General features: G+C 37.1%; 1 protein-coding gene across 1 annotated transcript; it reads left to right on the top strand.

Moving 5' to 3' along the window:
• The first annotated feature begins 1,920 nt into the window (after positions 1-1,920).
• Positions 1,921-6,789, top strand: CUNH15orf61 (chromosome unknown C15orf61 homolog). Its single transcript, XM_007957407.2, has 2 exons — positions 1,921-2,266; positions 6,662-6,789. Exons 1-2 carry the CDS (start codon positions 1,921-1,923, stop codon positions 6,787-6,789), a joined length of 474 nt encoding a protein of 157 aa, XP_007955598.1.
• Positions 6,790-23,830: the final 17,041 nt, after the last annotated feature.

The following is a 23,830-nucleotide window of genomic DNA, read 5'->3' as shown; positions in this document are numbered from 1 at the left end:
GGGGTTCTGTGACAGGTTTTGTTTGAAAAAGAACTCTAATGCTTTTTATTTATAATCTGAAAATAATGCTGAATCTCTGCCTCCTGTCTTAACCTCCTTCCTGCCAACCTGCACAAACCTAACTATATATGCCTCCACCTAAAATCTTTTTTAAATGACTGCTAGAAACTCCTATTAAGTTTCAAATTCTTTGCATAACTAAAAGGCCTCTCAAGATTTGGGACAGAGATGCTCAAAAAATGCTTGCTGAATAAATCAAAAAATCAGAGACTAAAGGGAACAACTAGAATGGAAACAATGAGAATGTTGAAACAATGTGAAGAGTCAACGTTGGTGACTAATTCGGGTGGAAATTGTTGAATGGAAGCCTGTTTTGCTGTGTACTTTCCCCAAAAAAATACAAATACTATTTTTAAATAAATAAATAAGATTTGATTGCTAACCAGAAGGCTGGTGGTTCAAACCCATCAGCCACTCCTTGGAAGGAAGGTTGGGCAATCTACTTCCGTAGTGATACCGCCTCAGAAACCCAAGGAGGGGGTCGCTATGAGTCGGGTTAGACCCAAAGGCAGTGAATTGAGTTCTTTTTTTATCCTATACTATCTACTTCCATAGTGATACTACCTCGGAAACCCAAGGAGAGGTCGCTATGAGTCGGGGCTGACTCAACGGCATATAACAACAACAAACAACAATACCCCCCTTGAGGTTCCAACCACAAAAATTATTTTTAAAAGATGCTTACACAAAATTATCTCATTTACATACAGTGCTTTCCATATACATCATCTAATGTAGTATATGGTTTGTCTAAGATGAGTTTAGGGCAAATAAAAGGATTTCTTTCTTTAGAAAGCAGGTATATGTAAGCTATCACCTCAAGAGGCTTCAAAATGTACATTGATATGGGGTGACTGAGTGTTGGGAACAAAGGCTTGCAGCCAGGTGGTGGTGCTTCTGGGCTTCTCCTGCTGGAGGGACAGGGGACTTACTCCTTTTTAAATAATTTTCTAATTTTGGAATATCTTGGACAATTCTAAACAGCAAACAGTCAAGAAATAAACACAAGGATGATCCCCGAATTTACCAGCTAGCACAAATCAGGAGACTTGGTTTTTAATACACTTCACCTGTGCATTTATCTGAGGCCACTTCAAGTGTAGAAACAAAGACCTTCTCAAGTGAAGACACACCATATCACCAAGAACTAAGGATTTTGCTGGAGGCAGACAGGATTTGAAGAGAGAAATCTAGGTTATATTTCTATCACTTACTACGGAGGTTAAGTTACATTTTTTTTTTTTAAATCACATTGCATATATATACATTACATATGTGGAAACATCCTCTGTCAAACCTTTATACATTCGTGGGTGTAGTCCCATTCACCTTCCCACACCTGGTCAGATTGCGTGTGTATCTGTAAATTATTGCTATTACTATTATTGCAGGATTGCATATGTAATAGTATTTACCTTTGTTGCCATAAGAGTTAAAAGCAACAAAGTTATTTGTTGTAAATCTTAATTTTCCTAATAACCACGCTGATACGACCTCCATGGACCTTCCCTCCGCCCCAGAGTTATTAATGACCACATGAGATCATTTGTGACAATTTAACTTTTTCCTCTCCGCGGGTGCCCTTCACTCCCTGGGCTGGTCACTCTTCCCGCCTCCCGGTGTGCCCGCCAAATCACTCGGCTGGACGCGGCCAGCCCTCTGTGAGCACCCGCCGGGGGCTCCGGGGGCGCTAGCGCACCGGCGCGGGGGACGTTGGACGTTCCCGCCGCTCGCCCCAGGGGGCGGGCACAAGCGCCGGCTGCGGCGGCCCCGCCCCCAGCGGCGCGCGCCCAGCGGCGGCCTGGGGTACTAGTCTGACTCGGGCGCGGTGGAGGGGCGGGGACGCAGGGGAGACCAGCCATGGAGGCCCTGCGGAAGGTCCACGAGGCCGTGCTCCGACTGCTGCTGTGCGGGCGCTGGGTTTCGGGCTCCGCCTCCGGCCCGAAGCCCCGCGCCTCGGAGGTGCTGACGCGGCATCTGCTGCAGCGGCGCCTGCCGCACTGGACCTCCTTCTGCGTACCCTACAGCGCCGTCCGTAACGACCAGTTCGGCCTCTCGCACTTCAACTGGCCCGTGCAGGGCGCCAACTACCACGTCCTGCGCACTGGCTGTTTTCCCTTCATTAAGTACCACTGCTCCAAGGCTCCCTGGCAGGACCTGGCCGGGCAGAACCGGTTCTTCACCGCGCTCAAGGTCATCAACCTCGGTGAGTGGCCCGGGCCGGGCGGCCCTGAGCTCCCACCCGGCGCGGAGGAGAGGGCCGTTTCCGCCTCAATGAAGCACGACCCGCCTTGAGGCCCACGACGCATCGAGTAACGCCCACCGTTTACAAAGCACGCTGACAAACGTTATGTCACCGAGGCCGAGACCCTAGTCCAAGGATAGGCACCGTTGCGCGGGTGAGCGGCGTCCCGGCCCCAAGCAGCTCTACTGTCACACTCCGCACAGTGCCATTCGGCTTCCCAGACACTGCATCCCCCGCCCCTATCCACTGTGTCAGCCTCGCAGGACTGGGCTTTGACTTCGGTCTTTTGTATCTTCCGGTCCTCCTCTCCCTATTAAATGTTTGGGTTAAATTGTTGACTCCTGAACTGCCCCTGCCCCATGCCCTCCAAACTGGTGTTTATCCACAGACCTGCCCTGAGAGACCACCCTACATCACTTCTGGGGAGGGGCATTCCACTCTCACTTCCTGTTAGCAGGAGAGGCTCTTGCATTGGAGAGTAAGAAGGGGCTTGCAAGCAAACATCCCCCCTGGAAAGTGGCTCTGAAGTTAAGAAATGTATTGCTGCATGACAGGATTGTTCCCCTGATCATCACCTTGTGGGTTTAAATGTCTTTGTTTTCTTTATATGAGATCTCAGCAAGTTGGTTTTACTAAAAGCAGTAAAGGTTTTCACCAGACACTTTAGGTTCTTCAGATGCTAGGCCCAAAAGATACCTAAAAGACTCTCCCTCTTTAGTATTTGTATGTTTTCATGGAAATATTCTGAGAGTAGTTACACTTGCAGGATATTTATTTTCTTTTTGCTTAATGACAAAAGAAGCATGAACATTTTACCAGGGTGTATCATTTATAGGTCAGTGAAAAATAGGCCTGGAAATGTTTTGAAACTGTTTATTGATATAAATAAATCCAGTGGGGACTGGAACATGCTACCTAAGCAGCTTTTTAAAAAAAAAAAAAAAAATGAAATATACATCCCTGTGCAGCTATACTATTGTTATTACATAATCTGATAGCGGATCAAATTTAAATGTGGTATGTGCATTTTTGTTTCTAATAACTCATATATGTCAGTCATGAGTTTTTGAGCCAGTGCTCCATTGGGATTGTCTCGGGTTCAACCCCCATATGGTGAAAATTATTTAGCAATGTGTAATCTTTTAAAAATGTCTGTTATCATTTGCCTGGTGCACTATATAGAGCATAACTAATTTTGAGATTGACGTGGAGTTGAGGGATGCTATGACTTAGAAAATCTAATTCAAAAGGCTTTGGACAGACTGGAGTGATGACTAGACTCAAGAAGAACATGTTTATTTTAGCATTTGCAGAAAAGCCGAAGTTATTCTTTCCAAATGTAAGGAGTAATAGATTATGAAAAATAAAACACAGGGTATTGATAAACCATGAACCAAATGTGTTTTTTGAAAAAGCTGTCACCATTTAAAACCAAACATTTCAAGAACATCTTAATGACTAGGGGCTTCTCTTTTATATATAGATATTAAGTTGGGGGTGTGTATGAGGGAAGATGGGATAACCAGAACGTGCCCCACATAGAAAAGTACAACCTTTTGAAGAGAGAAACAAGAGTTGTAGTTTTTTATATGGAAAAGAAGGAAAGAGTGATTTAATGGTCTTTATGATAACTAACTCTATGCCTTTGGAAATTAAAAAAATCCTGCTTAAATGGGAATAAGAGTTTTAAGGAAAACTTTCATGAGTATTTTCATACAAATTGGTTTATACCAATAAAGGGATTTTTTTTCCTGGACTTTTTAAAGGTTGTTGTATTCACCAGTTTATTTTTACTGTTTATTTCCTGTCTGAAAGTAGAGAATGTGAATTAGATGAGAGGATCCTTTGCTGCTCTATGAAATACAGTGCTCCTCTGGATCAAGTACATACTATGTTAATAAGACTATTTGGGATTTTATCCCTCTTCTTCCCTTCCAAACTAGTAATTATCAGAGTAATTCATTTTTCCATTTTGAAAATAATAAAGATTTGTTTTGCCCATTTGTTCCCTTTCTCCTCTGCCTTCCCTTCAAAAGAAAGTGACATTTTGCTGATGGTTCATCAGACTGGGTATCCTGCTGGGAAGTAGATTGAGATTTAGGAAAAACAACTCACCATTGGAATGAATGGGTAATCAGAGATTTGTTAAGGAAGTTCTAATTTTTTTTTACGTGCTTAATTTGACAGTGGTTTACCTACTGTTTAGCTGACTCAAATTAGTATGCATAGAACTGACTTTCAAAATAATTTTAATGTTATGATATGTTTCAGTCTGGAAAAAAATTAATTTTTCATGGGATTTTATACATGTTAAAAAGCATATGTGCTACGGATAAAGAAGATTATGGGTTTTTTTTTTTTTAATGTATAAATTATGTAGTTGGCAAATCTTTTCATTTAGTCTGCCTCAATTAAATAAATAGATGGCGGGAAAAAAAAGAATATAGAATTTCTGACTCCTATCTCAGGACTCCATCCACTGCCAACAGTGTTACTGATAGTGATTCCTAGTTTTTCTGAAAAAGAAATAATATAGTTATTATTAAGCAAGTAATATTTGATCAGCTCTCCCATTTTAGCTTACAAATCTAGCTATTTGTTTGTGTGATTTTTCAAAAGTATGAATTTTTTTTAAGTATCAGTGTTTTAAGTGAAAACTGATAAATATTGCAAAACAATCCTCGGTGTCACCAGCCAGTCCTTAAATTTATATCCTTAGCATTGGTTTAAAAATACATATTTTATAATCAGTATACTTAGAACATTAATAATTGCTTCTTAAACCCATTTTTTTCTTGTGCTTCAGTTTTCAGCTTTTTGAATTGTGACACCATATTTTAAATTTATTTTTCACTAAAACTGCTCTCAATTCTCCTCCTCTCTCCTCTTCTGCTAATTTTGCTCTTGTTCTTCCTTGTCTCCCCACCCTAATGCCATTGCTTTTATTAGTTTTCTTTTCGGTTAAATGGTTTATAAGTAGCCTTACAATTCTAATTTTTGTGGGGTTTTCTGTGACATTCCATTGAAAAATTTAGAGATTCTTTAGGGTACTTCCAGGGGAAAGAAGGCTATATGCTGGCAAGATTTCATAGGAGTTTCAGGGAAGCCTGTAATAGTGTAAACTGTGACCCAGGATATTCCTAAAAATAAGTATAAGCCTAAATTGACAACTTTTCCCCCCTTTATCTCATTGCCAGCTAGTGGTAGCTCTCTTGATTAATTTCTGGCATCACTGTGATGGGAATGCTGCTTCAGGAAATAAGCACAAAGTAGTTCAGTGCACATATGTGCTCAAAAAGAGCATAACACAGCAAATACACTGTTGCAGAAAAGTAAGAAAAAATTAGCAGTATGACTAGTTCTGAGCAGGTTTTAATTTCTCTAGTAACTAGAAAGAATGATTTTCCAACTGTACAGCTATGCTTTTAAATTGTTACTTTCTGAGCAACTCCCACGAGGCAAAAATTGAATACTTATGTAGAGCATATACTTACTGATTCATGTGATTCTACACATACGTGTTTAATGTTGTAATAATTACTTATTTTAAATAAGTCCCTTTAAAAGGTCAGAATTGTGAAAGTTTGTTTTGTGTCTAATATAATAGCATATTCATATAAGAGTTTAGATATCTGAGTCATATGTGTTTAACTTCATGTATTACAAATGGCAACTACTATAATCTCCAGTATAAGAAAAATCTTATCAAATGAAATATTCCAAAGAAGAAACATGCTGTTGGAGTCTATTTACCTACCTCAAATATGTTAAAATAAGATTGTAGTCAAATCAGTTATAAAAATACTAATTTAGAGTATTTCTTATCCTGCCTGTTACACTGAAATCTTCCTTGGAGTTAAGTTTTCCCCTAGGTTTTGAAAAACAACTATGTGACCTAGTTTCTTTTAAGATGTACAAAAATTGTTTAAGCCAGCAGTGTTACTGTCTAACTTAAAGAAAGGTATAGTTGACCTAGTAACTAAAGCTCAAGGCTAAAATCAAAAGCATCCACAACTGAATTAATGAATATTCTTCTGTTTGCTTATTTGTGAAAAGAATATAGAATTCAGTTATTTGGAAGTAATGAATTAGTGCTTGTAAAGTTCTTTGAATTAAAATTGATATCAGCCTTTAGTTTTAAAAATCTCTAAGTTGTCACAGCTGTCACCATGTTCCGTGAACACAGATGAAGTTGAACTCTTAGATAATCATAGTCAGTGTTGAGTGATATTTTTATAACTTTGTAATTGGTTGATATTGCTAAAGAGTGTCATGTGATTTATACTATGACAAATTATGGGTGCATGATTAGCAAGTATTAAAGTATTATAAATGACATATTCATTTGTTTTCTAGGAATTCCCACTTTATTGTATGGAGTTGGCTCCTGGCTGTTTGCAAGAGTCACAGAGACTGTGCATACCAGTTATGGACCAATAACAGTTTATTTTCTAAATAAAGAAGATGAAGGTGCCATGTATTGAAACGCTGTGCATCGGCAAACATAAATATCAGTGGATTTTCTCTTGTGTATATGTGTGATATTTATTTTTGATCCTTTAAAATAAAACTTTTGCAAACACCTTTTTTTTTTCTGTGGTGTTTGGTTCTTTAAGATAAATCATTGCCCTCAAGAGGCAAAGCTCTTCATACATTGTTATCTATTGCATACTCTACTTAGCCAAGGGGAAGTACAAACACATGAAGCTTCACACTGATTTTTTTTTTTCCTAGAGCTAGGTTAAATGACAGATAAAAAATTAATGTATACAGATTCCGTAGTTAAGTATTAACAATTTAAATCAACTCTTTAAAGAGAAAAATACAGACACTTAAAACAAAGGAGGAAGGGAAAAATTTTTCAAATAACTTTGGAAAAAGAAAAAGGATACTAGAAATAAATTGTGTGTGTGTGTGTGTGTGTGTGTGTGAGCTCTGGTAGCATAGTGCCTAAGGCACTTGACTGCTAACCAGAAGGCTGGTGGTTCAAACCCACCAGCCATTCCTCGGAAGGAAGGTTGGGCAATCTTCCGTAGTGATACCGCCTTGGAAATTCAAGGAAGGGTTGCTATGAGTCAGGTCTGACTCCATGGCACATAACAACAACAATATACATATATATGTGTGTGTGTGTGTGTGTGTATATATATATATAGTAGAGGCGATATTGTGTCATTGGCAAATCCAAAATTGATGAGTATCTAGTTGCAGTCTGAAATCTAGACTATTAAGCTGCCAGGATTTTTAATGGTTTTAAGGTTTTAAATGATTTAAAGCCCTGTGCCATTTATCTGCATGAGGTGTAATGTTGAAATTTATTTTTGCTTAATGAATCCAATATCATACTACTACTAACACCTTTTTTTTTTAATGTAGTAACTCAGTGATTAATGTAAAGGCAGCAAGGTGAATGAAATTAAGACTTAAAATGGCATGCTGATAAAACTGCAAGAATAATTAAGATCTTCTAGAAAGACCCAGAATTATAAATTTGGTAACTGTTTATATGAGCAGTTAGCTGAAATGGTACACATATCCATAGACTCATGGGGAATGGGGACTGGGCTGAAGTTTTAAAGATAGGATGGCAGTTTTGTGTTAGGATTTTATTAAATTAATTGCATTTTTTGAAAGCAAAGTCATTAAAAAAATTTATCCTTGGGGGTAGTTACAAAATACGCAGACGAATGGCAAATTTCAGAAATTTGGAGTAATTTAGGGATAACAAAGTACAGTCGTGCACAGCATAATGTCTGGGCAACATCCCACCACATAGATGTCTGTCATTTCATAAGGTTATAATATACTTCAGAAATCTTTATCGGAGAACGGGATGAAGTGAATGCAACAGCTTCCCAGTACAACAACATGTCTATTTCGTGTCTGTTGTACACAAAGCGATTGAGCTGCCAGGCCTATAATGGTAGAGTACCTATATATAACCTATATTACATATGTCTTAGGAGCTCTGGTAGCGTAGTGCCTAAGGCACTTGACTGCTAACCAGAAGGATAATGGTTCAAACCCACTAGCCACTCGGAAGGTTGGGCAGTCTACTTCCATAGTGATACTGCCTCGGAAACCCAAGGAGGGATTGCTATGAGTCGGGTCTCACTGGACAGCACGTAATAAAAACAACAACACATATGTCTTGATAGTCATAATAGGAGCTCTGGTAGCGTAGTGCCGAAGGCACTTGACTGCTAACCAGAAGGATAATGATTCAAACCCACCAGCCACTCGGAAGGAAGGTTGGGCAACTACTTCCGTAATGATGTTGTGTTGTTGTTGTTATGTGCCGTCGAGTCAGACCCGACTCATAGCGACCCCTCCTTGGGTTTCCGAGGCAGTATCACTACGGAAGTAGATTGCCCCATCTTCCTTCCAAGGAGTGGCTCGTGGGTTTGAGCCGCCAGCCTTCTGGTTAGCAGTCAAGTGCCTTAGGCACTATGCTACCAGAGCTCCCTAATGATACCACCTGGGAAACCCAAGGAAGGGTCGCTATGAGTTGGATATGGCAATGGGTTTGGTTTGATTTTGATAGTCATAATAAACACCTGTGTTACTGGTTTATGTATGTATTATACTGTACTTTCTATCTAAAACGTTTATAACAGTGTATGCTTTGACTCTGAGGCAGCAGCATCCAATCCGTTATCTCGCATTTCATGAGTGTTATGTCTCTGCTTAATTTTCTTTTGAAAATAATACCAAAGAATGTATCATGGCTCTCAAACACAGCAAAACCAGTGCTGATGATAGCAGCAGCAGAGGTAAAGGAGAAGAATTGGTTCGGAAGTGAAACAAAAGATTATTCAACAATAAGAAGCAGGAAATCAGAGAATGCTATTGCTCACAATATAGGCATGTCACACACAACAATCCTCAAAAACAAAAAATTCTCCAAGCTGTTAAAGAACCAACTCTACTGAAAGCTACAAGGCTAACAAAAATGCCAGAAGGACCTATATCAGATATGGAAAAATTACAAATGGTGTGGATTGACAAACACAAAAGCCAATCTCTCTCAGCATGTTTGGGATCACTGCTAAGGTGTAAAGCTTGTTCAAGATGCTTAAAGAAAAAGCAAGACCAGACGGTGATATGGTGCACACACATGGTGTTTGCCAATGTCCAAATCACATAGCATCCTATTTCACAGAACAAATCGCGGACATTAAGTAATGCATGACTGTAGAGTTATTTAATTTCTAAACCAATGGGTGTTTAAGATTTATGATCTCTCCTATAATTATAAACATGCATTATATATCATTTTATGTTAATGTATTGATATTCTGCAACATTTACACATTTTTGTAGCAAAATTTATTACAAAAGTCAATCTAACCCACATTTGGATAGTTACTCCTAGCAAGTCAGTAGAGAGTGAGTAGAAGTGATTAAAGTGAAAACACCAGAACAATGAAGTTAAAAAACCTGGCTTTGTTAGTCATTTTAAATGAGTTACACAGAGTGAACTGTTCAAATATATGTAGTGTTCACTTGTCTGAAAGCAATTCTAAATAACACTTTAATCAAAGAAGTACTCATGCCAATATATTTAGTCCAGAAGAATATACTTGACACTAGTTAAATGAATGGTTTACAGAAAGGAGTTAGTGTTACATTAAGCTTCATTAATAATAAAACTGACTATTAGCATTTTGCAAGGAAGGCTAGAACTGATTTCCTCTGTAATTGGCAAAGTTAAATAACTATAGCTCATAAGTTTTAAGTCAAATACTGCTCATTCATTGCTGCTGGTCTTGTCAATACTTGCTGTAAAGGTTTGGTCCCAACACAAGGCTGATAAAATGGTTTTTAATTACCAGACTATAAATACAGCTTTTCAGTAGAGTTGCACCTCTTTTCACACCAGCCTGTTTGATTTCTAATAATTTGTACTGCTGACTCTGCTTACTTGTTTTTCAATAGCTACAGTCGGTGTGACTTCTTGTCCATACAGTGATAGGTAAGTCTCCTTGGAGAACATCTTTGACAAACTACTGTATTGATCTCTGTAATTCTGTGCTGCTTGCAGCATTAAATAGAACCTTGATTTCTTGTCTGATGTGTTCACTGTAACAATTAAGCAAATGTAATATTTTCTTGTATTACATGAAAATCAATAGACCTCTTGCTCTCATGGAGTTGATGATCATGGTGAAGAATGAACTGAACGATGGTTAAGGGCATGGATTAAATATTAAAGTATCATTCACTGGACTTTGTAAAGTTTTTAGTGAACCTTTTGGCCTGGGAAATGCTCTCTACTGAACAATAATGGTTTAAGTTTTTTCTGTAAAGTTGGATATTACATCTAAGCATTGTGCTAGAGAAGTCAACAGATGGATTAGCGTTGTCTTACTTTTGACTGAAATCTAATAACTTTACTCCTTTGTGCCTTAGTTTTTTTCCAATTGTAATCTGAGAACAAAACAAGGAACTTTAACCTTAAAATGTATTGTGAATATGCCTGTAAGCAAACATCAGTTTTACTTTTATTTCAGTAAAAGCTCTTGTTTTTGTACTCCTCAATCTTCTCCTCTGTGCCATACATATATATTTCTTGAAGGACTTCATTAATAAAAGGATTCCAAAAACAAGATGAGGGAAGGAGAGAGACTGAACTCATTCTGTGTGAGTGTGTTTATGTATGCCCGTTATTCCTGAGGTGGTGGTGATTGCTTTGTGCCGTGGAGTTGGAACCGACTCAGAGTGACCCTTCCTTGGGTTTCCGAGGCAGTGTCACTACCGAAATAGATTGCCCAACCTTCCTTCCAAGGAGTGGCTGGTGGTAGCAAGGGGAATTCTAAGTGGACCCTGCCCCTCTAGATATGAGGAGTTCTCTTAGTTGATGATACAACCAAAGACAGCTTTCCTGCCAATAATTATTCACGTGGTTTCTGTCATTAAAATAATCCAGGCAAAACTATTTTGTAAAGATTATTTGGTTTTAGTGCAAAACCTTGCATCTCTTCCACAGTTACTTATGATTCAATTGTCAAGTATTGGAAGAAATTTCTAGACAACATTCTTAGTTCCTTGTGTAAGTTGTCTACTACCATGAAGAGGAGGTAACAGTTGGGGCTGTGAAAAAGTTTACTGATAAAAAAAATGCCTTGCCTCTCACTGCTCATGTGTGCAAACTGGGTATACAGGTGTATTTTCTTCCGTGACATATTTGACCACTAATTTAATAGCTTAGTAATTGTTGGAGTCAGTAAAAACAGAAATGTTTAAAATTATTAGCAACCATATTATTTCTTTTACAATGTATATTTTATTTCATGTCATATTTATTTTCACTTGAAACTGTAAGCACAGAACATCTGTCTTTGTGAAATATCTCTTATCTATTAAAGAATGAATGGTGTTTAAATGAGTGTGATGACATACAAGGCAAGGATCTAGGTTCCACTTCACCTGAAAGCTAATGTAGATAATAGAAACTGTATCCTAAAGCTAGTGGATCAAGTATCTACTTTTTTTTCAGCACTTAACATTCAGACAGTAATGATGTTTGGGGGCATCTTAACCTAAACAAGTACTTAGCATTACTTCTAACCTGGGTCAACAGTCTAGGGTATCAGAGTTAAACTGTGTTACTGTAAATTAATGGAAAATGTAACTGCACTTTGCGGAAAGATCAATGTCCAATAAAGGCTGCACAATCAAATCTTGTTGCAATGATTGAGGTCTTTAATTGCCTTTCAAAGATAAGGTGGTAATCAACATAGCTTTAACTGATCTTTTTTACTAGTTCAATTACATGCTAATGACTAGTGCCAAGTTAGAATCTTTAACTACTTATACTTATTAAATCTTATGTTAGTAATGAAAAATTACTTAAGCTACACAATCGATATAACACAAATCTTAATTACTATATTTCACTTTTATACTATTTTATGTGCTTGACAAATGTTTCACAGGAGCTTTCCCAACAATAAGAGGTGTTATTAGCAATGACCACAGTCCACAAGGCATTTTTCTAATATAACTTGGAGATTAGTTGTGAGAGAATTTTTTTTTTTCCACTGAAGATGCAGCTAAAATAGTTTCCACTAATACCAGCTTAGCTATCAAATTACTTCTCAGAAATCTGTTCTGCTAATTGAGACTCCTAACACAACTGGGATGAAATAAATCTAGGTTGTTTTTAGTAAGTGTATTTCTAAAAGTTGTTATTTTTCTAGTAAGGAAACTGGTTTTAGAACCTACAAAATTCCCTCTCTTGGGAAAAGGATAAATGTTAGTAAAGGCAAACAACAAAAGAAAAAATAGGTAAAGTGGATTTAAGATTAAAAACTTTGTGTCAAAGGACACTGTCCAGAAAGTGAAAAGCTAGCCCGCAGAATGGGAGAAAATATTTGCCAATTATGTATCTGATAAGGATCTTGCATCTTGAATATACAGGGAACCCTTACAACTCATCGGTAAAAAGACCACTCAGTTGAAAAACTGAATGAAAAGACATTTCTGCAAAGAAGCTCATAAAAAGATGTTCAACATCCATTTTGATCAAAGATTCTGTAGAAGAATCCTGATCAAAAGAGGGGGAAATGTAGACCACAATTAAAAATTCTCATGGCATCTAGATTTTCTGGAGCCACAGAGGCTAAATGAACCCTTGAAACTATTGCCCTGAGATAATCTTTAAAACTCAAACCAAAAATATCCCCTGAAGTCTTCTCAAAACCAAATAGTAGAGTTTACCTAATAAAGAATGTCTTCCTTGAGCGCTGAACTCTTTTAAGATCTATCTCTATAGTTTCAAATTGACAACAGCAACTCAAAAGGTTAGACAGGAAACTTAGGGAGCAATGACTTTACGTAATAGAAGAGGAACAATTTGGAAAAGGAGGGTGAGAATGGTTGTGCAACTCAAATGTAATCAATGTCACTATCCTGAAGATGACTGCACTACTGGTTGTACTACTCTGTGAATATACTAAAAACCCTTGAACTGTATACTTTAAATGGGTGAATTACATTACAACAAAGCTGTTAAAAAATTAGTAGAGGATTTGATATTACTATGATAAAATATAATTGACTGAATGATTCCTTTAAAAAATAACTGATGTAGAAAAATTTAGAGGTTAGTTAAACAAAACTTGATGTTAACTTTAACATCATTTTATATGTTTCAGTGTTGGAATTTTAAAAAGTTTTACTTATGCAACCTAGTTTTAATTAAGTGGATGAAATCTCATTTGGGATCCTTTTTCACCAGCATTAAGAAAATGATATACTTGATTTGAGATTATTTAAGAACAAAGCAAAGCATGTAAAGTGTTAGTTAAGAGAAAATGCCTCCTTCTGGATCCTAGTTGCTGGATAAAGAATATCAGCTACTACTAGTATGAGATTTTATATAGTGTCGCTTATAGCTATTTTAGTTGCACTTATATCATTTTAAATACAGTTTATGAACATTGTACTACTCCATTATATTATTAATTTATCTTCAGTGATATTTATAGTATCAATTTAAAAGCTGTAAAACTTCATGAAAAAGTAGCTCAAACACAAGGATTTTGATAAACAAAAGCTTTCCATTTTTAAAAGCAAATCATGGAAGCTGTGCTTCCTAAAGAAAATTTGAACTTTTTTTTTTTTTTGATAGAATTATGAACCTTATAAACTCAGTATTTTTAAGTTAACCTAAATACATAAATCTATTTGAATTCCTCTTATGAAAAGAGATATGTCATTAGATATATGATCATTATATGCTTTAGTGATTCATGGACCTTGTTACATACATGCTTTGTAATGTATGAATTATTTAGTAAGAAAAATCACAATAATTTTGTTGTTACTCAAAAATTTATGGGTTGGCAGAAACAATTATGCAGCCCCCGAAGCTGATATGTTAAGGTAACATCATTAACACTATGTAGTATGCTCTTTTTAAGTAGTTATTTAGCATAACCTTTACTGCTTCTACTAGAATATATCAGTAATTTTATAACAATCTGTCTGTACACAGAACACGGAATTTATTAACCATAAAGTGATTCATTTTTCTCTATTCTCATATAAGTGCATAATTTAAAATCAGACCTAGAAGTTATCTACCCCAACCCTAAAGGGATAAAATAAAAATATACAAAGTAAAAATGAATACTCTAGTAAATAGGTATAAATTAAAAACTCTATTTAGTGAAAGTGGATATTTTCAGTTCAAGAAATGTAGATGTACTAAGCATTGAATGAAAACAATGCATGAGGTTATTACCATGTAACCTTTTTCACACATGATGCAAGAAGAAGGCCACAACTTTAGTTTGTTATGCTTTCAAACCTCCAAATTTATAAAACAAAAGAACCAAGAATTTTAAAGTTTGAAAAAAAGTCCAAATAGTGTCACTTAATTTTAGATAATATTTAAAATTCCTAGTCATTCATTCATCCAATAAATAAGTATAGACCACGTGGAAGGCAAACTTTTTGTGCCACCCAAATCTAGGAGATCTGAAGTATATATAGGGTCCATTCAGCCATGCTGAAAAGACTTCCGTACATAAATGAATAAGAACTATGTGTTCTTAAATTTTTGTTTCTAAAACATGTCATATATAAAGTTCTATGTTGAATGAATATGTGGTGACTTAAATTTTTTTAAAAAAAGACTTTGTTTTTAATAGTTTTAATAAAAGGATGCCTTAATTGGATATCATCTAGATTCTTTATAAGAAGAGCAACAACTTTTGAAATAGTCTCAGATTTAATAAATTAACTTATGAAGTAAGTACTCTGTTTTAAGTATTCTGAAAAACGAAAGATTGGAATATTGTAAGATTATGCTTTTGAGGCATTTCGAAAGGTACCATGTATTTTCACATGTAAGAATTTTGCTATTTTGAAAGAAATCTTAGAATGGTCAACTGATTTTCAACAAGGGTGCTAAGTCCATTTAGTGGGAAAGGAAGAGTTGCTTCAATAAATGGTGCTGGGAAAAATGGATTTCCACAAACAGAAGAATAAATCAGGGTCCAACTCTCACACCATATGCAAAAAACAATTAAAAATGGATCAATGATAAAAACCGTAAAATTCTTAGACAAAAATGTGAGAGTAAAGCTGTAGGAGCTAGCTTTTAGCATTGGGCTATCAGGTACGATAACAGGAGCACAAGCAGCAAAAGACAAAATAGATAAATGGGACTTCATAAAAATGCAATACTTTTGTGCATCAAAGGACTTTTTCCAAAAAGTGAAAAGATAACAGCCTATAGATTGGGAGGAAAGTTTTGGAAAGCATATATCCAATAAGGGTCTAACATCCAAAATTCTTAAATCACTTCTACAGCTTAACAATAAAAAGACAAACAACCCAGTCAAAAAATAAGCAAAGGACTATTATAGACATTTCAGCAAAGAGGATATTCAAATGGGCAACAAGCACGTGAAAAGATGCTCAAAGTCCTTCCAAAAAACCAAACCCATTGCCATCAATTCAATTCTGACTCAAAGTGACCCTGTCATACAGAGTAGATCTGCCCCATAGGGTTTCCAAGGTTGTAATCTTTATGGAAGCAGACTGCCACATCTTTCTCCCACAGAAATGCTGGTGGGTTCAAACCACCAATCTTGTGGTTAGCAGGCAAGCATTAGAGTTAGCCATTACCCACACCCACTGCCATCAAGTTGATTCTGACTCATAGTGACTCCCATAGGGTTTCCAAGGCTATAAATCTTTTCGGAAGCAAAATGCTTCATCTTTCTCCTGTGGAGCAGCTGATGGGTTCAAACTACCAACATTTTGGTTAACAGCCCAATGCTTTAACCACAGCACCACCAGAGCACCTGGAGTTAGCCATCAGGGAGATGAAAATCAAAACCCCAGGAAGATACCATTTCACCACCATTATAATGGCAATGATTAAAGAACAAAAACAAATGGAAACATTAGGTGTTGGCAAGATTGTGGAGAAAGAGGATCCCTCATCCATTGCTGGTGGGAATGTAAAATGGTACAGTCATTGTATATAGTGGTTCCTCAAAAAGTTGAACAAAGAACTACCATATGACCCAGCAATTCCATTCTTAGGTATATAACCTATCTTACTTATATAGTGCTGCTTTAACAGAAATATCAAAGTGGGTGGCTTTAACAAACAGAAATTTATTTTTTCACAGTTTAGGAGTCCAGAAGCCTGGATTCAGGACTCTAGAAGATGGCATTCTCTTTGTCAGCTGTGGAGGAAGGTCTTTGTGTCTTCACAAAAAGAACATCTTACCTGAGTTGTCAAAACATGGACTAGGTTACCTCACAACGCAGTAAGTTCTCTGTTATTGCAGATGTTCAGAGAGAGTAGACAACAATTCCTTAAATAATACGTGGAACAAATTCTTGAATTGGGCAGGCAATTAGATTGGTGATTTTGTAAGTTCCCTTTAGTGCTAAAATTTTATTATCATTCTTGCATGCCTATGTCTGATTCCCAGTTATTCTATTCAATTTGGATTTGCCCATTTTCTACTATGTGTATAATGCAAAGAACACTGTTTGGAAAGCAAAAGATATGGTTTATGCTCTTGTTTTGCCATTAAAAACAAAAACAAAAACCAAACTCACTGCCATCAAGTCAGATCTGACTCATAGTGACCCCTCCTTGGATTTCCAAGGTGGTATCTCTACGGAAGTAGATTGCCCCATCTTCCTTCCAAGGAGTGGCTGGTGGGTTTGAACTGCCAGCCTTCTGGTTAGCAATCAAGTACCTTAGGCACTACGCTGCCAGAGCTCCCGGACTTCCTTAGGGTCTTCATCTATACAATAAGGAGTTTATCTAACAATTACATTCTATTTACTTGTGCCAAGTCTAAGCACTTTACACATATTAATTCACTTAATCCTCTCATACCAACCCTATGAGGTAGGCTGTAAATGCCTGTTTTCTAGCTGTGGAAACCAAGAAGTCTTGCCCAAGGTCACATGTGGTGAGTGCTATCCCAGTCTGAATACAGAAACGCTTTCAACTATTGCTTTACATTTGTCCTGCAGATGTATGGAATAATTCTGTCAGATAAAGGATGGAGAAGTGCTTTGCAAGCTGTAAAGTATCACAAAATATGTTACATTTTATTACTGTTACTCTGACTACCCACCATTCGTCTGCCAATTTGTTGTACAGTGGTAGTTTGCATGTTGCTTTGGTGTTGGAAACTATGCCACCAGTATTTCAAACACCAACAGGGTTACACATTGTGGGCAAGTTTCAGCAGAGTTTCCAGACTAAGACAGACTAGGAAGAAGGACCTAGTGATCTACTTCTAAAAAACCTGTCCAATGAAAACCTTATGAATAGCAATGGCACACTGTCTGATATAGTGCCAGAAGAGGAACTTCTAAAGTGGGGAGGTACTCAGGATAAAACCGGGGAAGAAATGCCTCCTCAAAGTGGAGTTGACCTTAATGATGTGGATGGAGTGAAGCTTTGGGGATATTCACTTGCTGATGTGGCATGACCCCAAATGAGAAGAAATAGTTGCAAATATCATTAATAATTGGAACACACAATATACAAAGTATGAATCTCAGAAACTTGGAAGTCATCAAAAATGAAATTTTGAAAATTGATATCCTAGGCATCTGTGAGCAGAAATGAACTGGTACAGGCCATTTTTAATCAGACAATCATATAGTCTGCTATGCCAGGAATGACAAATTGAAAAGGAATGGCATCACATTCATTTTCCAAAAGAACATTTCAAGATCTATAGTGAAATACAATGTTGTCAGCAATGGGATAATATCTATAAGCTTATAAGGAAGATCAGTTAACATGACTATTATTCAAATGTATACACCAACCACTAAAGCCAAAGATGAAGAAATTAAAGATTTTGAGCAATTTCTGCATTGATAATTACTGGTGACTGGAATGCAAAAGTCAGAAACAAAGAAGGATCAGTAGTTGGAAAATATGGCTTTGCTGATAGAAAAGACACCAGAGACTGCATGATAGAATTTTGCAAGACCAACAACTTATTGCAAATACTTTTTTTCAGCTACATAAATGGCAACTATACAGGTGGACTTCACCAGATGGAATACACAGGAATCAAACTGACTATATCTGTAGAAAGAGATGGTGGAGAAGCTCAATATTATCAGTCAAAATAAGGCCAGGGGCTAACTGTGAGACAGACCACGAATTGCTTGTATACAAGTTCAAATGAAGGTGAAGAAAATTAAAACAAGTCAATAAAAGCCAAAGTATATCCCACTTAAATTTAGAGACCATCTCAAGAATAGATTTGATACATTGAACACTAATGACTGAAGAATACATGAGTTGTGAGATCACATAAAGGGCATCATACATGGAAAAAAAGCAAAAGATCACTAAAAAGACAGGAAAGAAAGATAAGACCAAAATGCATGTCAGAAGAGACTCTGAAATTTGCTCTTGAAAGGAGAGAAGCTAAAGTGAATGGATAGAATGATAGAAGATTTCAAAGTGTAGATCAAGCAGACAACTATTATTATGAAATTATAATGAAATGTGCAAAGAGGTGGAGGTAGAAAACCAAAAGGGAAGAACACACTTGGCATTTCTAAAGAGGAAAGAACTGAAGAAAATATTCAAGCCTCAAGTTGCAATATTGAAGGATTCTATGAGCAAAATATGGCATAGTGCCTAAGGCACTTGACTACTAACCAGAAGGCTGGCAGTTCAAACCCACCAGCCACTCCTCAGAAGGAAGGTTGGGTAATCTACTTCCGTAGTGATACCACCTTGGAAACCCAAGGGGGGGTCGCTATGAGTCGGGGCCGACTCAACGACACATAACAACAACAACAACATGAGCAAAATATTAACACAGGAAGATGGAAGGAATACACAGAGTCACGGTACCAAAAAGAATTGGTCAGTGTTCAACCATTTCAGAAGGTATCACATGATCAAGAACTGAAGATATTGAAGGATGAAGTCCAAGCTTCACTGAAGGCACTGCAAAAAACAGGGCTCCAGGAACTGATGGAGTACCAATTGAGATGTTTCAACAAACAGATTAAATGCTTGAAGCGCTTATTGGTCTATAGAAGGAAATTTGGAAGACAGCTACCTGGCCAACCACCTGGAAGAGATCCAAATACATGTCTATTCCAAAGAAAGAGAGCCAATAGAATGTGGAAATTATTGAACAATATCATTAATATCACAAACAAATTAAATTTTGCTTAAGATAAGTCGAAAACAGTTCCATCAGTATATCAACAGTGAACTACCAGAAATTCAAGTTGGATTTAGAAGAAGACATGGATTCAAAAGAGAATATGGATTCAAAAGAGGACACAGAATGAGGGACATCATTGCTGATGTCAAATGGACCTTGACTGAAAGCATAGAATACCATAAAGATGCTTACTTGTGTTTTATAGACCATGCAAAGGCATTCAACCCTGTGGGTCATAAAAAACAAGGGAAAACATTGCAAAGAATGGGAATTTCAGAAGACTTAATTGTGCTCATGCAGAACTTGTACATTGACCAAGGGGCAGTCATTAGAATAGAACAAAAAGCTACTATGTGGTTTAAATTCAGGAAAGGTGTGTGTCAGGGTTGTATCCTTTCACCATACTTATTTATTTGTATATTGAATAAATAATCTGAGAAGCTGGGCTGTATGAAGAATATGCCATCAGGATTGGAGGAAAACTCATTAACAACCTGTGATATGCAGAGGACACAACCTTACTTGCTGAAAGCAAAGAGGAATTGAAGTACTTATTGATGGAGATCAAAGACTACAGTTTATGATATGGATTACACCTTAACAAAAAGAAAACAAAATCATCACAACTAGACCAATAAGCAGTATCATAATAAACAGGGAAAACATGTAAAAATTAAATTTGATGCCATTTTAAATAGCTGAATTGATCTAAAATCCATAGTTCATGGCAAAGTTGGAAACTCCATGAATATCAGTTGAATATGTTGTTCTGCATTTGCACAGTGCTGGAATTGTTCCCATTGTTCTTTTCCATTTCTGCTAAAGCAGTAAAGAGCAAACTTTTCTCCCACACTTTCAGAGGTCTGTCAGTGTTCATTTCTATCCATGTTTCTTCATTTTTAACTAATGAATATTTAGCAACATGAAGAAAATATTTATGCATATTGTTTTGTTGTTAAGGGGCTCTAGTGGCACTATGGTTAAGGCACTGGGCTGCTAATCAAAAGGTCGGCGGTTAGAACCCACCAGCTCTCTGAGGGAGAAACATTAGGCAGTTTGCTTCTGTAAAGATTTATAGCCTTGGAAACTATGAGTCAGAATTGATTCAGTGGCAGTGAGTTGGGTTTTGTTTTCTTGCTACTGTTATTAAAAATTGTATCTTTTAAAACTTCAAATATCTGATAAATTATTGCAGGTGTCTAGAAATGCAAATTTCTTTTTTAAAAAACTTTTATTTTGGAATAAGTTTTAATTTACAGAAAAGTTGCAAAGATAATACAGAGTTCCTAAATATACCTTTTATCCAGATTCCAGTCCTGTTAACATCTTAAATAACTGCTGTACATTTGTCAAAACTAAGAAATTAACTTGGTGTAATATTATCAACTAAACTACAGATTTTATTTAGGTTTTATCTATTCTGGATGTCACATTCTATTTAGTTGTCTTATCTCCTTCGTCTCCTTCGATCTGAAAAAGGTTCTCAGTCTTTTCTTTCTTTCTTTTTTTTCCCCCTTTGGCTCTGTCAATTTGAAAGTACTGATCAGGTATTCTATAGAAAGTCTTTCAATTTGGGTTTGTCTGATTTTTTTTCTCATGATTAGATTGGGGTTATGGGTTTGGGAGTAGAATACTACAAAGGTCAAGAGATCCAATGTCCTTCTGATCAAATCATTATCAATGAATACATAATATCAACATGCCTTATCACTGGTAATGTTAAATTTAATCACTTGGCTAAGATGGTGTCTGGAAGGTTTCTCCACAGTAAAGTTACTATTTTTCCCTATTTGTAGTCTATTCCCTTCATCGTCTTCTTCTTTTTAAATTTTTATTGTGATTTGGGTGAAAGTTTACAGAACAAATTCATTTTCCATACAGCAGTTCATACACATTTTGTTTCAAGACATTGACTGCAATTCCCCACAATGTAACAGCTCTCTTCCCACTTCTTCCCTGTAGTTACCTCTTCCCTGTGTTCTTCTTTCCTATGCATTCCCATCCCCTAGCTATGGCCCTGTGCAAATACTGCCATTCTATTCTCCCACGATTGATCGTTCTAAGGAGTGTATCTACCTGATGTAAATGTTTACCCTATATGCCTGTCTACTGTTTGGCTGGAAGCCACGGGAATGAGTTCACTTCCAGACCTGAAGGTTAACTAGAGGCCATAGTCTCAGGGGCCTCACCAACCTCTATCAGACCAGCAAACCTGGTCTTTTTATTTTTTTTTATGATTTTGAATTTTGTTCCACATTGTTCTCCCACTCTATCCAGGATCTCCTGCAGTAATACCCCTCTAAGTGGCTGTCAGTGGTAGCCAGGCACCACCTAGTTCTTCTGGTCTCATGGTCATATAGGCTGAGGTTCACATGGTCTATCAGTCCCTTGGACTAATTGTTTCCATGTGTCTTTGGTTTTCTTCATTCTTCTTTGCTCTGGACGAAGAAAGACCCATTATTGCATCTAGATGGCTGCTTGCAAGCTTTTAAGACTCTAGTCACTACTCACCAAAGTAGGATGTAGAAAAATGTTTTTGTGTAGTAGTTGAGTTTGATGTCCCCTGTGACCATGGTCCCCAGCCCACAGGTCCAACTACTTGCTCCATCCAGGTAGCTGGCTGTGGCCAAGAAGCTACCACAATCTTGCCCCTTGTCACCTCCACTATACATCCGGACATTCTTACAGCAGATACAAATATACATGTAGACACATTGTCTACTAACCCTATATAGTCATGGACACACTACCCCCTGCCTAGATATATCTGATCATTCAGGCTGTTCACCCATCTATCCACCTGTATATCAATGCTTACCATCACTGACAACGCAGTGCTGTAAATGCAAAAGGTTTCATCTTTCTTGTCTATGTTATATGGACATTCTTACAGCTCATACAAATACATAGGCAGAAACACTGTCTGCCAACCTTATATATGGTGATGGGTATATTCCCTTTTGCCTAGAATACCTGATCATTCAGCCTGTCTACCCATCTCTTTACCAATAGATTAATGTTTGTTGTCACTGATAACATAGGATTGTATATGCAAAAGGATTTATCTTTGTTGTCTGTGCCTCTTGTGTACCTCCTGTGTCTTCCTTTCCCTTAGTGTGACTGTGGTGGTCACTTGCTTTTGGTATGTTGCCTTTCCCTTCACCCAAATCAATATTCCTTTGCCACCCTTCCCATCCCTGGTAACCAACAAAGTTTGCTTCCATATATAAACCTTTCTTTGACTTTTTATAATAATGGACTAATACAGTCTTTGTCCTTCTGTGATTGACTTATTTCACCCAGCATAATGTCCTCCAAGTTCATTCATGTTATGTGGTGTTTCACAGATTCTACATTAGTCTTTAGTGTCAAATAGTATTCCATTGTGAGTATGTAACATAGTTTGGTTATCCATTCTTTGGTTGATAGGCACTTAGTTTGTTTACATCTCTTTGCTATTGTCCCTTCATGTTCTTTTTTTAAAAAAATCTTTTTTTTTTTTTTTTAAATTGTAATTAAAATATGTTGTTGTTGTTATGTACCGCTGAGTCAGACCTGACTCATAGTGACCCCTCCTTGGGTTTCCGAGGCAGTATCACTACAGAAGTACATTGCCCCATCTTCCTTCCAAGGAGCTCCCAATTAAAATATATATGACTTAAAAATTGTTATTTAAGTATTTTTAAGCATACAGCTCAGTGGCACTAATTACATTCACAATGCTGTGCAACTAGTACTACTCTGTATTTCCAAAACATTTTCATCACCACAAACAGAAACTGTGTAACATTAAGTAATAACTCCCCATTTCCTCCTCCTCTTCCCAGTCCCTGGCAACCTGTAATCTACTTTCTGTCTCTATGAATTGGCCTATTCTAGATATTTCATAGGAACTCTAGTAGCATAGTGCCTAAAGCACATGACTGCTAACCAGAAGGCTGGCAGTTCAAACCCATGAGCCACTCCTTGGAAAGAAGGTTGGGCAATCTACTTCTGTAGCGATACCACCTTGGAAACCCAAATAGGGGTCGTTATGAGTCCAGGCCGACTCAATGGCACATAATAACAACAACAGATATTTCATATAAGTGGAATCATACAATACTTGTCCTTTTGTGTCTGGCTTATTTTGTTTAGCATAAGGTTTTCAAAGATGTTTTACATTCATGCATTCGGTATTACAGATTCTTTTCTTTGGATGGTGGAACACAGCATAAAGACACATGGACAAGAGTTCCGGCAAGATGACAGACTAGGCAGAAAGACTGCACAGACCCTCTTCAACAAAGAAAAGGAAAACCAATTAACACAGACACAGAAGATAATC

Source organism: Orycteropus afer, unplaced genomic scaffold (genome assembly GCF_000298275.1).
Source record: "Orycteropus afer afer isolate SDZICR_OR568_19922 unplaced genomic scaffold, OryAfe1.0 scaffold00015, whole genome shotgun sequence".
Lineage (NCBI taxonomy): Eukaryota > Metazoa > Chordata > Mammalia > Tubulidentata > Orycteropodidae > Orycteropus > Orycteropus afer.
Note: the sequence above shows the minus strand (reverse complement) of the source record. Positions and strands in the feature narration are given on the sequence as shown.